At 36.1% G+C, this 17,834-nt stretch overlaps 1 protein-coding gene across 1 annotated transcript; it reads left to right on the top strand.

Annotated features, from left to right (window-relative positions):
- The first annotated feature begins 306 nt into the window (after positions 1 to 306).
- LOC138306199 (peroxidasin homolog) lies at positions 307 to 15,897 on the top strand. Its single transcript, XM_069246597.1, has 15 exons — positions 307 to 595; positions 5,218 to 5,346; positions 5,861 to 5,912; positions 6,862 to 6,879; positions 7,884 to 8,051; positions 8,734 to 8,823; positions 9,428 to 9,694; positions 10,510 to 10,797; positions 11,993 to 12,111; positions 12,469 to 12,619; positions 12,788 to 13,057; positions 14,207 to 14,282; positions 14,714 to 14,780; positions 15,043 to 15,164; positions 15,545 to 15,897. The coding sequence occupies exons 1-15, from the start codon at positions 359 to 361 to the stop codon at positions 15,627 to 15,629; spliced, it is 2,139 nt and encodes a 712-aa protein (XP_069102698.1). The 5' UTR covers positions 307 to 358; the 3' UTR covers positions 15,630 to 15,897.
- The last annotated feature ends 1,937 nt before the right edge of the window (positions 15,898 to 17,834 follow it).

The raw sequence follows: 17,834 nt of genomic DNA, 5'->3' as shown, positions 1-17,834 counted from the left end.
TATACTCTCCGTGGGAATAAATCTCTCGCCAATATTACCAATACTTTAGTATCACAGTCATCATTTACACTATATTCTCCATATAAATTGATCGCTCACAAATATTACATTATCACTGATATCGTTGGCACTGTATTTTCTGTGAAATATTTTTCTGTGAAATTAAATATCTCACCAATATTAACGACGCTACAGTATCACATATATCATTTGACACCGTATATTTCCCGTGGAAATAGATAACTCACTAACATTAACGACCCCATAATACCACCGTGATCGATTAACAAGGCTTATCTATAGAAGATAAGGTGACCTTCCTTTGTTCTGACGTCATCGGGCTCGGTATGATAGAAACATGACAGGGGAGAGCCAAAAAACATCTGTAGCTTCAAAGCCGGATTCCCGGGGGGAGTCAGCCCCAAAGGGAGGTAACCCGGGTGTGCTTATCTATAGCCTCAGCGCTTTAGTTGTACTAGGATTTACAACCTGCGGGGTGATTTCGTATTTACAGTATAGTGAAATAAGAACACTAAAGAGTCGCGTGCTTTCCCTGGAGCTGTCATCATGGTCGGAACGAGACACGACAGGAAAGGTTAGTAAGCGTTCGAAAGATGCGGAATAAGCATTCGAATGATACTGATTAAGCATTAGAAAGATGCTGATTAAACATTTGAAATATATTCATTAAGCGTTAAGAAGATTCTGATTAACATGGTGAATGTCAAAGGTCTGAGGCAAGGAGATGTGCTGTTTCTACTTCTCTTTAATGTGACAAAATATCTTCCAATGTCTTTTTATTCTGTCATTTTCAACCAATTATTGATGTTAACCTTTAATTTAAAAAATGTCATGACTTTTTATTTAAGATCTCTTTAAGAAGCATTATGTTTTAAATACCTTTGTCACGTGTACATGGTTTTCATTCCTGAACATTAAACTTTCTCGGTACGGTAAACGACTTTTGAAATGGTTAATGAACTGTTCGGTCCTTCGTAAAACACCAACGTTAACAATGCTTGTTTTGTAAGATTTTGATGTAGTATTACTTTGTAGATTTAGATATCTCACAACAAATACAAAACGCTTAGAATATCTAACCTCCCATGATCCTTCATCTTCAAAGATTTAATTATATAAATACCGTTAAGCCGCTTATCAACGCGGGTCGAAATATTCACGATTTAAACTAAAAATAATATTTATAATAAAATATAATTTAATATTTTTGTTTTTATTATTATTTTCTCGATCTGACTTTCAGGATAAATATGATATGACCATTTTTTAATATTTAGCATTTTCTTGATTATCTTGATATCCTGCGACATTGCGGAAGTATCATTTTCACGGAATTAGCTAGAAATAATCTACAATATGTATATGGTATCTTAAATTTTAGTGTTTTTGTTGGTTTTTTTTAATGTTTTTATTTTTTGTTGTTATTTTTGTTTTCTTCAATTTATATTGTTACTGCTGCATCAGTTCACCTCATGATCAAGGATCACATTTGGTATGAGCTTATTCTTCGATACGGAACGTCGACATTTCCACGAGTGCTTTCTTTCGCGGTATTCAAGGATGAGCTTGATTATTATTATTTTTTTTTGTGTTATGGAGATAAAACACAAAAACAATCAGAGTGAACTTTTAAATAAACCGTGCAGCAGTTTATGATGAGAGTATACTCACTACAACAGAGAGACACAACATCAACATACCGCAGTCTCCCAAAAACCATATGCGCGTCACAAATAACAACACATATGGGGGATCACCTTAATTAAAACATTGAATTATCATACATTGATTTTTTCAACGATTCTATGAAATAAATCACCGTATGATATTTCAATTTCAAAGATTCTTTCTGCTCAACAGGTAGGGCGTTAGAATTGTACCTGTTGCCCCTATTTTATGATCGTAAAAGGCGACAAAATTAAGAACATTATTTTTATCTTTTCCGTTCAAACTTTCTTCTTCCTAACGTCTCCTTTGACACTGTCTCACTTTTGGCCTTTTCCACTATACAAGAAGACACAACACGAATATACTACAGTCTCCCAAAACACGCACAACACACTTAATATATGCTACGCACTGTACACATGAGATGCCGTTCTTAAATGACCCTGGATGTTGTCAGTATAATGTGACCGGGTGGGGTGTGTTGCTTGGTGTCTTCGGCAGCATGCTTCAGTGATATAGCACTACAAAAAGGGCAACAGTTTTACTATACAAGAAGACACAACACGAACATACCGCAGTCTCCCAAAATACGCACCTCGCACTTCACACACGCTACACACTGCATACATGGGAGGCCGTCCTTACATGACCATGGCTGTTAATAGGACGTTAATTAATCAAACAAACAAACAAAAAATGGTGCATCTAAACTTAATAAGCCAAGCAAAACCATTTGAGGAAGGAAATTATACATAAGTTATAAACCGCAAAAATTAAGTTGCTCACTAAAATAACTTGGTTTACATTTAAGTCAGGAAAAATGTGAATATAGCGTTATCAAAGCGCCAGATGTTAGATACGATACCGATATGACCTATATAATAGAAATGTTTACCTGTATGCATGATTATAGGTGCGAAATTGTACCGAGATTTTGGACGTCTGACACGGAAACGCCCCCGCGTATCGTGATTATTTAGAGTTTCTGTATTGTTGTATATCATGTTACCATTAAGAGTTTCTGTATTGTTGTATATCAGATTATGTTACCATTAATAAGTAATAAAGCATTTGATTAAAGAATGTGACCGGGGGGGTGGGGTGTGTTGCTTGGTGTCTTCGGCAGAATGCTTCAGTGATATAACACTATAAAAAGGGCAATTGTTCCACTATACAAGAAGACATAACATGAACATACCACAGTCATAACGTATAACGTAATATGGCCAGTGACACAATTTATCATTCGTCTATGGTTTGGTTTTAAATATTAATGCACAATTAACAGCCAAAGTCATTTAACAACGACGTCTTGTGGATGCGGCATGTTGTACGTGTGGAGTGCATGCGTGTTTTAGGAGACTGCAGAATGTTCGTCTTTTTGTAATAGTGAAGTATATATTAGCCTTTTCTATAGTGCTGTCTTACTGAAACATGCCGTCAGAGACAGAACACGCACAACCCTCCAGAGCACTTACTACGTCACAACATCTATAAAGGAACGTCAATGGCATTTAGCTTTGTAGTTTTATAATCAATTCGACAAAATACAAGCGATCTAATCCCTCTGTCCGTTTGTCCTATAGGCACTGTTACCAACAGTTTATATATAGATAGTACTACCGGATGTTGGTCGACCCATTTCATAGTGACACATTTCCTATAAAGTAGGCCGACACGTAATTGCTATTTTACACCGTGAACTTGTTCGGCTTTTACTCGAACTTGTAGACAGATGGCTGTGAGTTACTTGCATGAATGTCTGAATGTCATTGTCAGGTATACAATTTAGCAAATATTTCGCCATTTTTGTTGATTTGATAATGTTTTTGACTTTACTTCCCCAGACTTGCTAGTATAAAGATAGAAAATAAAAATTGAACCTTCTGTCCCGTTGCTATAACATAAAAAGTGGTTGATTGAAGATCCTTATCTTTTCTTTTTTTTAACGACTTCTTTTGCACTGCCTCACATTTGCACCAAGTTAAGCTTTCGCCCCTGTGAAGAACTTTGGTCGCCTGGCCGAGACACACGTAAGCATTAAATTAGTATCTCTGCGATGATTTGGTGCATAAGGACAGCCATTTTGGTCACGTATTTTTATGTCAGTTTTATCAGCATAGTCTTCGTTTGGTTACTTCATATAGTAATTATGACAAGCGAATGTCAATATTATTTCATAATCGTTACAGATTTATTATCACTGCTTAAAGACCCACTACCTTTCTGAAAGAAGAAAAACCCATTTTCTTAAAAACAGCTTTCCGTCCGTAATATATGAAAACGGTAGAGAGTCATTTCGCTGTTTTGCCGTCTGGCACAGTGATAGTCAACTAACACGCGGTAATAAGGACGACGGCGGAAATACAAGACGACCCGCGTTATGAAAATTAACATTTAATCTGTTTTTAATTTAATTGTTCTGAAAGTGATTTTGAGTGTAGTATTAACACAATCTCGTTTTAAATTCCATTTTGAAAACTAAAAATCGTTCCGGAAAGGTAGTTGACCTTTAACGTTTAGCATAGCAGGATGTGAACGACTGGTTTAACCGTCGTTAATTTGAAAGCACGTAAGTAGGTATGAGTACCGCTATCATAAAAAGACAAAGTGAATATAGCACCGTCTTAAAAGCACACATATGCTTACCATACATACTTAATAAATTACATAATGGAAGCTGGCGTGTGCTGATAGTGACACGCCAACGAATATTTAGTATTTTCATATATAATCTAAGAAAGTCCCTTACACACATCTAAGTCCAATAGGAAGGGCGCACGTCGTCAGTATAACGTGACCGGGTGGGGTTTGTTGTCTGGTGTCTTCGGCGGCATGATTCAGTAATATAGCACTATAAAAAGGGCAACAGTTCCACTATACAAGAAGATACAACACGAAAATACCCAAGACACGCACCTCTCGCACTACATGCACGCTACATTGCTGCATGGGAGGCCGTCCTTAGATGACCCTGGCTGTTAATAGGACGTTAAAATAATCAAACAAACAAACAATCTTGGGAACCTTAGAGTTGACTAGACAGAGGATCTGACATGAGATTTAAGGACGTGCCAGGTTTGTTGGTGTCTTACAATATTTATGACATGGCCGTATGACATGGCTGAACAGCACAGTTATGTGACTCCATCAGAAATCCTTGGATTTGTGGATTCTGACCTATATTTGCGTGTCATGGTCAAATGCCCCTTCTGTTTATTTCATGTCGTCAAATTTTATTGACAACGATTGTATATGTCTACTGGATTAACCAACAGACAAAACCTATTAAGTTTTCTCCAATAGTGGCAAAAGTGAGGAGAAAAACAATGAAACAAATTAGACAAAAATATTAAATGAAAAATCATAACACGGGTAAGGAGACATAACATTAAACATATATAATCACTGGCAGGCTTGGACCGGGCAGGCAGCTCCCTTCTGTTCCATTACGATTTCGCTGGTTTGGAATTACATATTATGGTGTATATTTATTTTGGTATTCGTCTTTCTCTTTTGTTCTTTCAGATCGGACTTGAGACTTTACTTGATAAATCTAGCTTACTTGAAGTATTATCTGATAGTTTATCAAAACGACAGAAGCGACAAGCGGCACCTGACTATTCAGCTTTACTACAACAGTTTGTTGCAATGGAGGTATATATTCTACCGTTCTATATTTAACCATGACACAGGGGACTGCACATGCGTATACAACTCGCGCGAAAATATCAAAACATACAATAATAAAAAAGGTAAAAAATATCCTAGCGTAGGTAACAAGACTACTATAAACCATCTTTCTTTCGCGTGCGATTTACTTTCGCCAATTTCGCGATCCAAGAAAATTCGCCAAAAACAATTCTCGGCGAATGTAACATTTACATCATCGATTCTGATTGGAATTTCTGGACAATTTTTTATATTCACAAAGTTGTTTTGAAATGGAAATCGCGAAATGTATTCTCCCCGAAAGAAAGTTGGCTTACAGTATTCAGCGATACTGCAGCAGCTTGTTGCTACAGGGGAGTACGCATGCGTATTAAACTTACTTGAAAATATAAAATCATATGATTATAAAACAAAAAAACAACAATGTTTTAGCGTAGATAACAATAATTTTTTTAATGAATCTAAAATTGATTTACTGTTATCATTTTCTCATTTTCAGCTTCAAGTCTTACAATCATACTGTGCCAACTCCACAAAGATATGTGTAAGAGGTAACAAGAATTCTTTACATTTGCTTATAGTTCAACCTTGCATGTAACGATCTGCTCCATTGGCTTAAGCATTTATTTACTTCACCATCATATATCCGTTTGAAACTTCGTTTCCTATTGGCTTATATTAGTGACAAATTTATATACCACGTGATACCCCTAACATTTCATAATCACCATGCCATTTTTGCCTTGGATTGTGCATGAGCGATACCTTCGCTGTAATCTCATTGGCTGACTGAAATGAAAAGTTGTTATGCTCCTTTTGGGAAAAAAATGTGATTTTTTTAGCCGCTAAAGCTAGGTGGGCTAGAAGTTTTTTGTTGAGGAAGTTTCCACTCTTTACATGTATTGTACGATACAAAGTATGATTTTTATTCCGATTTCTGTTCTAGACCCTTAAATGGGCTCTCTGGTGGATCCAAAACTATATAATCTGTAACTTTTTCTCAGATCCCATTGACTAGAGTTACTCCCCTAACATGTTGGACACGCGTGAATGTGTCGTTCTAACGTTACTATCTTTGCTCTTTACCATAAAGCAGAAAACTTCATTTATCAACTACAATATGACGTCGTCTATTCCGCCTAATAGATTAGATTTTCATAGAACAGCTGTACGAATAAACATGGCAGAAAAAACAGTGGTTTATATAAAATAGGAAACAATAAACAAGTCATCATTAATAAAAAGTCCCCGCAGAAAAAAATTTATCTCAGAAAAATAAATTTATCCAACAAGGGAGCAAAAACCAGCTTAAAGTACATTTAGTCGTTTTGTATTTGCCTCAAGCTTGATAAATGAAATATTATATTTTTCGGAACTAATGCGGGCTCACCAAGACAATGAAAACATTAGTATTTGTTTGTAGAGTGGTCGGTCTGTTTTGTCAGTTTGTGTTTTCAGTATTTAAAGATTATTTATCTAACATTCGTTTATGTTCCTCAGGTCAGCCAGGAGAGAAAGGTAAATCTATAGTTATTTCTATCAGTCTTTGTTCTTGAAAATGTTCACAAATATTTTAGAACTTATTTTCTCGGATTTTTGAAGCATAGATGTCACTATTTTTCAATTTTCATCAAGGTATGAAAGAATTTTGTTTGCAAACTGGGTGAATCCGCATAGCGGATTCTCACAAGAGTGTTTATTATCAAGGAATTATTTTCCCGAATCATTACTTAACGTCATGATTTCTATTGTGACGTCACGATTACGTCGGGTTTTCGCGCCATTCTAAGATATTTAGCCCATCAGATGGTGGGCTATTCAAATCGCCTTTCGTCTGTGGTCCGTCGTCCGTCCGTCCGTCCTTCCGTCCGTTAACAATTCTCGTTATCGCTATTTCTCAGAAAGTAAGGGATCTGCCTTAATTTTCACATACAGGTTCCACTAGGGGCCTAGTTATGCATATTGCATTTTGGGACTGATCGGTCAACAAGATGGCCGACATCTTGGATTTTGATGGGCCTAGTTAAAATTTGTTACCGCTATTTCTCAGAAAGAACTGAAGGGATCCTTCTCAAATTTCACATGAAGGTTCGACAAGATGACCGACAGGCCGCCATCTGGGATTTTGACAATTTAAGTTCGTAACCGTTATTTATCAGACAGTACTTAGTAACCTAGGGGTCTAGTTGTGCATATCGCATTTTGGGACTGGGCGCCGACAGGACGCAATCTTGGATTTTGATAGTTGAAGTTTGTTACCGCTATATATTTCATTAAGTACTAAAAGGATCTTTATAAAATTTCATATTTAGTAAAAGTTTGAAAAGCAGAGAAAAGATCCCTCTTTCTGCCGTCAGATGTAGATCATTCATTGGTGGGCGCCAAGATCCCTCTAGGATATCTTGTTGTTCATAGTGGTATGACACAATCGGCCAATCAGAAGGCCAGATTTAGCATGAAAACAGAGAAAAATAATTAAACTGAAATGATACAATTCTAAACATGTGAATAAAATTTTCCAGGAGAGCCCGGTTTGAATGGACTTCCCGGCTTAAAAGGAGAACAGGGTCATTTTGGTATTTCCGGCCCGGCGGGCCCTCGGGGTAACGACGGTGCCCCGGGACCCATGGGACCGAAAGGTGAACCAGGAACTATGGTACAGGGAATGAGAGGTCCAAAGGGTGACAAAGGTAGGCTATGTATAGAATATCTCGATTACCATGGTGGTTGAGCTTACAAAGGTAGGCTATGTATAGAATATCTCGGTTACCATGGTGATTGATCTGAATCATAATGAAAACTCAGAGATAGGCCGTATATGATCATACAGTTACTAGTGATGAAATTACCGGTCTATCGTTTTGGTACTTTTATGGCATGTAGTTTTATATAGTCGTTGGTACAAGGAATATGCCAACACGAACATACCAAAATGGCTGTCCAAAACACACGCAACTCGTCACATTCAGAGAATATCGACCTCTTTTACTCTGCTAGTTTCACTATATTTTGAAAAAATAACAACCCCATAAACTTAATAGTGTTATTTAATGTTAAATAGTGTTTACACTTTGTTATTTAATTTAAGATATTAACCTCTAGGTTTGAACAAGATAAAGGGAGTGAATTCATAATTATATAGTTTCATCAATATCAAATAAATGTTCAATGGTGCTTAAAATACAATATCTTGATCAATCGTGGTTCGATTTCCTTGAAAATTGACCGAAAAGAAGCAATCATCCATTGCCTTCAATGATTTCTATTGTGACACAATATCATTAATAAAAAATATAATCTTAGACAAGGAATCAAAGATGTGATCATATTATTTATGATGGAAAAATAAGTTCGGTATTTTTTCGTATATAGGTGACAGGGGAGAAATCGGACCTCCGGGACCAAGGGGAACCGCAACAGTGACGTCAGGATTGGATATGAATAAGTGCTGCGATAACTTATGTAATGTTTTTGTGTTTCCTTTGTGTACTGTACTATTCCGTCTTTGCATATTACGTTAGTTCCCTTGCGGGTAGGCATCCATTGTGACGTCATTATTTTTGAGGGGGCAATTCATGTCGTTTTCTCCGAAAAATATGGCATTACGCTCGTAAAAACACATGACTACAAAATCAATACTTACCCGCAAGGACAGATAACTCTGTAATATGCAAATGCAGAATTCAATGTCATTAAATGTATATGTAACTAAATGGCCGTGCCATGATGTTTGGATATCAGATAAGTCTCTTACATATACATGTCACCTTAAATGAAAAATAATTTCTGTCTCTCACTTTGCTGACAGCTCTTTATAACGCTCTAAGCATCCTTCGATTTATAAAAGGGGCATAACTCTATCAAAGTTTTTAAGATGTGGCATATACCCTTTAGTGGAAATACTTTCTGTTTGAATTATTCGAGCCATCTCTCGATCAGTTTGCTAACTGCTCCTTATAACGCATTTGTTGTATGTCGATTTATAAAAGGGGCATAACTCTATTAATGCTTTTAAGATATAGCATATACCCTTAAATAAAACTACTTTCTGTTTGAAATATTCCAGCGGCCCCTAAGTTTGTTAGTCCTCAGACCACGTTGATTACGGCTCCTTACGGTTCCTCAGTAGTCATACCGTGCCAGGCTGTAGGGTCACCGCAAGCGGACGTCACGTGGCAGCCCCCGGTTGACCCACTTTCTCTCGGCCGTTACATACAGGAGTACAATGGCATGGAAATCGTCAATACTAAATACTCGGATTCAATGACCTTCCAATGTCGGGCTCATAACGTGTTTGGAACTGTGGAAAAATTCATCAAACTGATCGTCACGGGTGAGACCTATAGAAATTCATCTGAATCCTACATTTGCATAGTACTAAGCCTCGGGTTTTTTTTACCACATCTTGCGATCCCGAGGGTAGAATATCCCTTTCCTTCATTTTCACGTATAAAAGAGTATTTTCTCTCATACCTCGACGTTTTATTGCAATTTAACTACTATGATTTTCATTTTCCTCCGTTTTAAAATAGATTCGAAAAAAATGTGACTGCAAGTCAATTCTCCATTCATGAAAATTGCGTAATATTTTCAACGCAAAACCCGTTGTTTGTCGCTGCTATGTTCACGATTGAGATTACTTTTAATTACGGCTTCATTTTGTATACCTCTACTAAGTTTGTTTAAAATGGCGATGTTCTGCATATTTTGGGTATATTTTGACATTATTATATTTGCTTATATGCATGGCTAATCCATTGGTTTATGTTCTGTCGATAACATTAATACGTAGGTTGCGCTTGTCCATACACAATATTAAATTTAAAATGATGACATATTCTTTACTTGCTTCCAAGGGAGAAAGATAACCTTTTATCACAATAAAATGTCTTTATATGTAGATTAAGGAAATTTAAGATAATGGTCTAACATTATAATAATTTCCATAATTTTCTTTCAATATAAATATCTATATAAGAAGTATTTCTGTAATGAACTGATATTATAATTACTTCTCTAATGATCTGAAATTATAATTATTGCTATAATGAACTGACATAACTATTTCAATAAATACCTGGCATAAATATCTATATAATGATCTGCAGTAATAATTAAATGATCTAAAACTACAAAAAAATTCTATAGATAAGGTAACTTCCTCTGTCACACCTCCACAATCAACGGTTCAGGGAGGTGCAAACCTTGACATCGCCTGCACGTGGACGGGAACGCCCCCTCCAAACATCACGTGGTCTCACGTGCTTCCTGGCGGGAAATCTATCCCCGTGACTGCCGGGACTACTTTGTTTGCCAACAGCAATACGAGTACACTGCACCTGATTAACGCCGGGGCCCTAGACACCGGTCTCTACCAATGCACAGTCTCAAATGGTCTTGAGACACAAACAAGCACGGCCAATGTAACTGTCCAGTGTAAGTAAAGTTTGCTAACAAGTAAGTATAGTTTTATTTTAACGACACTTATCACAAAAGAAAGAAGGGGTATCACTTTGGGCCATTTTATGGCCACTCAATGATCTGCAAAAATATCTCGCATGAAGATACCTTAGGGTCAGTTGCATATTGTATGCTACTCTCCGATTTTTTCTGGGCTCATGGTAGTTTCAACGGTCAAAAGGTGAAAATTTTCACTTTCATTGTTTAAGTCCTAATTAATTAGATATTAGAATAAATATAAATTTTTAGAAGCTTTTGACTGTAAATCTTGGGTTTGTGAAGTTCAGCTCAGGCAACTGATGAAAAATTCAAAAAGTAGGTCACAGTGACCTAGTTAAGCATTTGTTCTATTTTAGCATTAAAAACTTAAGTGTTTTTACTGAGAACTAAGAGTTTTCAGCAATTTGATAGCTTGAGCTTGATGTTTGGTACTGGATGTTGAACCCGGTTATATTGAAGTCCATGGGGAAAGGAAAATCTATTCAAAATCCAAATTTCTAAATGTAACCAAGGAGAAAAAATATAGATGCGTGTTAGCAGGGATTGTAATCCTTTCTAATCAAGCAGTATTTTGATATTCAAATTTATATTTCAAATTTATTTAGTTCCACTGTAGTTTAAATTTACAAATACTGTAATCGTACTTGTTTTAGCGCAGTCAAATATTAGCACAAAACAGGAACTGTCTATAAAGCGCGCCAATATGATTAAAAAACAGATCATTATCATCATTACGTTTGATAAGAGGATCTGAGGAAATCGCATTAGGGGTCATGTCGGCGTGACCTCTGGAAATGGCCAATCAAATTGCTACTTACAAAATTTCAGGGGACGAAATAGTTTGTGAAAACTGTTAGAATTAGTTTGGTTTATGTAGTCATTTCGCCCAAAGAGTACAACAAACCTAATCGTATATATATACTGGGACGAAATATCGTTTTAAATTGATGTACAATGTAGTAAGATGTGGAAAATGGTCTGTATTTTAATCAAATTGTAATGCTCGCATTAAATAAGCGAAATTCTTCAAAATTTGAGAGAGAGAGAAAGTATGTATGATTGCGTGTGATTATATCCTTATTTACTGTATTGATGAAAAATAGCGCAAATATCAGATCTTCGTTTGCTATAGGCTCAGATCACACCAGAATTCGTAATGTAATTATTGCAGCAAAACCTGGTATTCTAACGGGCCCCCAAAGTCAAACGGTTTTAGCAGGACAGACAATCGTACTCAGATGTGACGTCATCGCCTCGCCTCCCGCGAGCATCGTATGGACATATCCGCACGTGAGTTGATGGCGGTGATCAAATAGATTATACCCATTATAATAAACACATGCAACGATTATTTTGTAAAGTACAGTAGGTTATTTTGTAAGTAACGAAAAAAATGTTTAGATAGATAAAGTTCGTCCTTGATTACCACGCAGAATTATTAAGTTCGTGCGTGAAATGTGATAACGATCTAATAAGACGTTAATAAATCAAACAAACAAACAAACGATCTAATCAGTGGGCTTGTCCTTTTTCTATCTAAGATGTCAGAATGGTTCAGTGTGCTGGATACCAATTTTTTGAACTCGTTCGATTAATTTCATATCATATAACCATTTATGTAAGATCATCTATTAATTCTTTTCGCAGACGGGTACAGCCCCTCCGAAGGACGTATTGGTGAACCCGGACGGTTCTATTACTATTCAGAATATAAATGACTTTAACCAAGGGTCGTACACATGTTCAGCCACCAACAATATCGGCACTACGACAGCCACCGGTCAGATCAACGTTATATGTACGTATATAGGTCAAGATCAACTCATATATAGGTCAGAGTCATATATATTCTTGGTCAAGGTCAACCCCGCAACAATTATCATATTTAGCTCAAAGTCAGATGTGTACATGTACAGGTCAGGTTCAACTGCCCAAAAATTAATATTCATTATTTTTCACTCGGCAGCCCCGGTGACAGTGAGTATAACTCCAGCCAAACTTCCGGTTCACGCCGGTGATTCCTTCACACAACTAACGTGTTCCGGAACTGGTGACCCGAGTCCGACTCTAACATGGACTTCAGATAATGGCGCACCAGTGACGTCAAGTGGCGGGAAATTTCTGTTGCTAGGCAACGGTGGATTGATTATTACAAACGTTGATCCTGACAGCGACACCGGGGTGTATACATGTACTGGAAATAACGGCAAGGAGACGTCCACCGCCCAAACCATTGGTGTGTATCATTTCAGTCACGTAGATCATTCTGCTAATGCTTAGTGCTCAGCATACGGGAGTGGGACGACTGGTTCGCGCGTTGTCAGTGTAATGTGAACCGGTGGGATGTTTTCTTGGTGTCTTCGACAGCATGCTTCAGTATTCATGATATGGAACTATAAAAGGGCATGAGTTCCACTGTACAAAAAGACACAACATGAACATAGCGCAGTCTCCCTAAACACGCACCTCGCACTTCGCATACGCTACTTACACCGCATACATGGGGGACCATCCCTACATGACCATGGCTGTTAATAGGACGCTAATAAATCAAACCACACAAACGCCGTCTCAAGGCGAATCTTTAGGGATGCAAAGGGTATGATAGAAATTAGTGATTTTCTTTAAGGATTGAAGAACACGTATAAAGAGAGCTGCATAAAGGCTTTAGGGGCTACATGGGGATGTGTTCTATGTCTATCTACGTATGATACGTCGTATAGAACATGTTTCCGGTTTTAATACAACGGTAGGGAATGTGGTGCATAGTACTGCTGCATCAAGGAGGAGAGTGAGTTACTGTTTGTGGGGAAAAGGAATATTTGTGTGTGCCCTTTGTACGTAGCAGATATTTGTCTGAATGCATATGCTTGTTCAGATTCTATATACTTGATAACCGATTAAAATTTCACAAAAGGCTGCTATAACGGTTTGCTTAATTTCGAGATTGAAAATGTAAACCGGAACTTAAACTAACAGCTTCCACATTAAGAAATTTTAATGTAAATTAAATCATTTTTCTGTTTTTTTGTTGTTTTTGTTTTTTTGGTGTTTTTTTTTTTGGGGGGGGGGGGTGGGGGGGGGGGGGGGGGGTTAAAAAAGTTGAAAAAACTTCTATTAGCCACTTCGAAAGTTACGATGTTTATTAAGGAGAATCATATTTATTATATTCAGAGTATTTCGGGTAACCACGCCGAGAAATGAAGTTTGGATATGAAAGCTACACTAACCTCCTCGAGATAATGAATTTTCTACTAAATTGTAATTCCTTATATACCAAAGTCTTCGAATAACTTCTCTAATAATTTCGAGAAAACAAAGTTGAGATCGTTTTAAAGTTGATATTTAGATGATTTCGTTTGTAAGTATTGTTATCTATTTTTAGTATATAACGATCTCGGGGATCTTTCCTGCACGACCACATTTGCTGACTGTTCGACAGATATCGGACGAGCGTGCGGGTAAGACAAATATTACTGCAATTTAATATGTTCTTTTTTAATTATTTATGCCATCAATTTAACAAAATTTGAAAGTTTTAAAGTTCAGGCGTGATGGTGTATTGTCGCCGATTTATTTTCTAAATTTGGCAAATTATGAAGCATTTAAGCAATTCTTTTATTAAGATATTATCTATTTTACTTCAAATTTGGTACGTATTAATATGTACAGAAATTCACCGACAACAACTCAAACAGAACCGAAAATCTAAACATGGAAAAAATGTAAGACATCGCAAGTTCCATCCATCATATGTTTTGAAATTTCCAAACGTCGACATGATTTTGATCGACAACTTCTACCTGTTTTTAAACTCACTGCAAGTGATATTTCTCACAACCTTTCAATCTCCAATTTCTACTTAAGTATAATTTTGTTTTGTTTCCGACAGAGGGCGCTGTCCAGCAAATTGTAACACACAAGGGGGCGCTGTATATGGATACAAACATTATACATTGGTAAGTATTGATAGTTACCACGTGACCCCGTGATACAGGTATATTTTTAGTGTTACCAGATTAATAATAACGTCACATAGTGCTGGAAGTGAAAATCAGAAGATCATATGGAATTGTACAGTGACCTAATTTTAAAGAAATATATAAAAACCAAATCAAATCTTTTGTACCAGTGACAAGATAAAGTAAGTGCAATGAAAAACAATGGTGATTTCTTGTTCTACTTGTTCGAATTCAATGTGTATATTAATGTTTTTCCCAGCAATCTGCCGTGTGTCTATCGGCGCTTCACTCCGGATCTACAGGAAGTGACGTCATTTGGCATATAACGCAAGGAGGAAGTACATTTGAAAGTAAATTGAACAACGGAATTCAGAGCCAATTGTGAGTATTCTGTCACATTGTAAGTCAATATTCAAGTAGGTTATTCGTTTCTGTTGTAAAGGATGCGCTGATTTAGTTTTATCCTTTTATATACATTGTATCATAAAACTCTATCTAATCAGCAGGGGCACGGATATTATTCATTAGATATAATAGTAAATAGATACGTCACATCCTGATATTGATACTAGATCAATAATATCATATTCACAGTATTTACGTGCCCCTGTGATCTAATGAAACTAATTTCACCAAAGCATGTGAAAAAGTTTTTTCATTTGGTAACACAGACTCAATGATTGATTAGCATAACCACAAAAAAAATGAAACTGCTACTTACAAAACAAAATGTCATGGATATTTACTTATTATCTTTGCAGCTCCGGCCCGCTTGCGGAGTCAGCAGAGATATGGAGCGGAACTTCTGTCCCTGCACGACCAGCAACCGTGCCACTGATTGGATAATCATTTCACCAATCAGACTCATCCTAACATAAACGTTTTCTGTAGTGCTATTGTGATTATTATTGACGGTTTCGTCATCATTTTCCGTTCATGACGTTGCGCACACAAAGAAATTACGTAAGTCTCATCAATGGCTGTCCTGAAAAGGACGGAGAGCGTTATATCTATATAATAAGGGAGACAATCGCATCACCTCACTACTACAGTATTGTTTTAGTAATTGTTCAGATGAAATCCATTTAACTTATTAAACAACGTACATACAAAATGTACTTAGTTATTTTTTCTACTCTACTAGCATTGTACTTTACTACTAAAAACTTAAAAAATTGATTATAAACATACCTAATGTTTTGTTTCGGATTGCCCCTGCGAATTGAAGTTCATGAACTTTCATGAACCATGAAATGTTCATTAAATTTTAATGAATAACAGTTCATCAAATGTTCATGAATCTGTTCGTGAACTGTTCATGAACTATCCATGAACAGATTCATGAACCTGTTTATGAACTAAATATTCATGAACTAAATATTCATGAACAATTCATGAACTGTGCATGAAAATACTGTGTATTATTTCCATTAGACCATTTAATGTTCCAGAACATTTATGAATGTTCATGAACTTAGTTCATAAACTTTTGATGAATAGTTCATGAATGTTCATGAAATATTCATGATTGATTCGTAGGGGTGAAAACGATTCTTTGATTTCCTTTCAATGTTATGGGGGCCGCAGTTACCAAATAATTGAGACATTCTGAAAATATCGACACAAACCCGACACCTGTTCGAATCCAATGTTGGATATTTGTCAGATTCTACTGCTGGTCGGTGCTTTTCGCCGGGTACTCCGGGATTGCTATACCACTTAGATTTCCAGGGTGGATATGGCGAAAGTTATAGTAACCCCTGAATTATCGACAGTGATAGTATCCCCTGAAATTTCGAGAATGACCGTTTGTATGCTATTGAAGTAAAATGAAAAGCCCACATTTTCAATGGTGGTACTGATGTAAAGTAAGTAACTTTTGTAACTGAAGAAAAATACTATTTTGTCTGCCCCTGTTTTTGATAGAGAGTGAATACAATTTGTCATTGGTGGAACACAAATTGCGTTAAAGGGTCACTACCTTTCCGAAACGGCTTTGGATTTTCAAAATGGGAATGTAAAACGATATTGATAATTTTGTAGAGTGGCAAAAAGTTGCTAGCTTACCGGTAATACTACAATTATCATTACTCTCTGAATAATGTATTAAACGAATTGATGGATTTTGATCACACTCAAAAAAGTAGCACATGTGACAATATAGCTTGTGATTGAATTTGAAGTCAAAAGGTCAACTACAAAGGTAACTGTTACTAAAAATAGAATTGTGTCACAAATGTTAGTTTCCGGATGACAACTTGAGAACACATCAATGAAATGTGTTCAAACTTCATACAATGATAGCATAAGTTTTAATAATCACTTGACATAGATTAAAAAATGTAATTAACGACAGGGGACGTGTGTTGCTTGCAGCACTTACTGTAATGTTTTAAGTCAATTATTAAGAATTTTATGATGATCGTAATACTAATGTTAAGATGATAATTTGTTTGTCTCTACAAAATTACCAAGTTTACCAATTTAAAAATCAAATATCGGAAAAGTTGTGTGCTTTTAAATGTACATAATTATACATTTGTTAATGTAAACATGTTTTACTTAATACTTGTTAGAGATATCTTTATTGTATTCCTTTTGATTAATCATAACCTTTTAGTTAGGATTAAATTATTCATTTCTGCTTGTTACGAGCATTTTCATTGGTTTAAAAATTTACTTTATCAGCCCGTAAGGAAAAAATAACGTCGCCGTTTGTGACGTTGCTTCTGATTGGCTGAGATGACGGCGTAATGATTCCATAGACAAAAGAGTCCCAGAATGAATTTTGAGTATTGAAGAGATCATCTTTAGTAATTTGAATTATAAGGATTAATTTGAATAGATTTTTTATGTTATGGAGATATAACACAAAAATCTTGAGTGTACTCTCATCATAAACTGCTTCGCGGTTTATTTAAGTACACTCAGATTTTTGTGTTATATCTCCATAACATAAAAAATCTATTCAAATTAATCCGTAAGGAATATACTCTCTCTATATATATGTATACAAAATTTTACCTATGATACATGAAAGGAAGTGGTCCT

The sequence above is a fragment of the Argopecten irradians genome, chromosome 13 (assembly GCF_041381155.1).
Source record: "Argopecten irradians isolate NY chromosome 13, Ai_NY, whole genome shotgun sequence".
Classification (NCBI taxonomy): Eukaryota; Metazoa; Mollusca; class Bivalvia; order Pectinida; family Pectinidae; genus Argopecten; species Argopecten irradians.
Note: the sequence above shows the minus strand (reverse complement) of the source record. Positions and strands in the feature narration are given on the sequence as shown.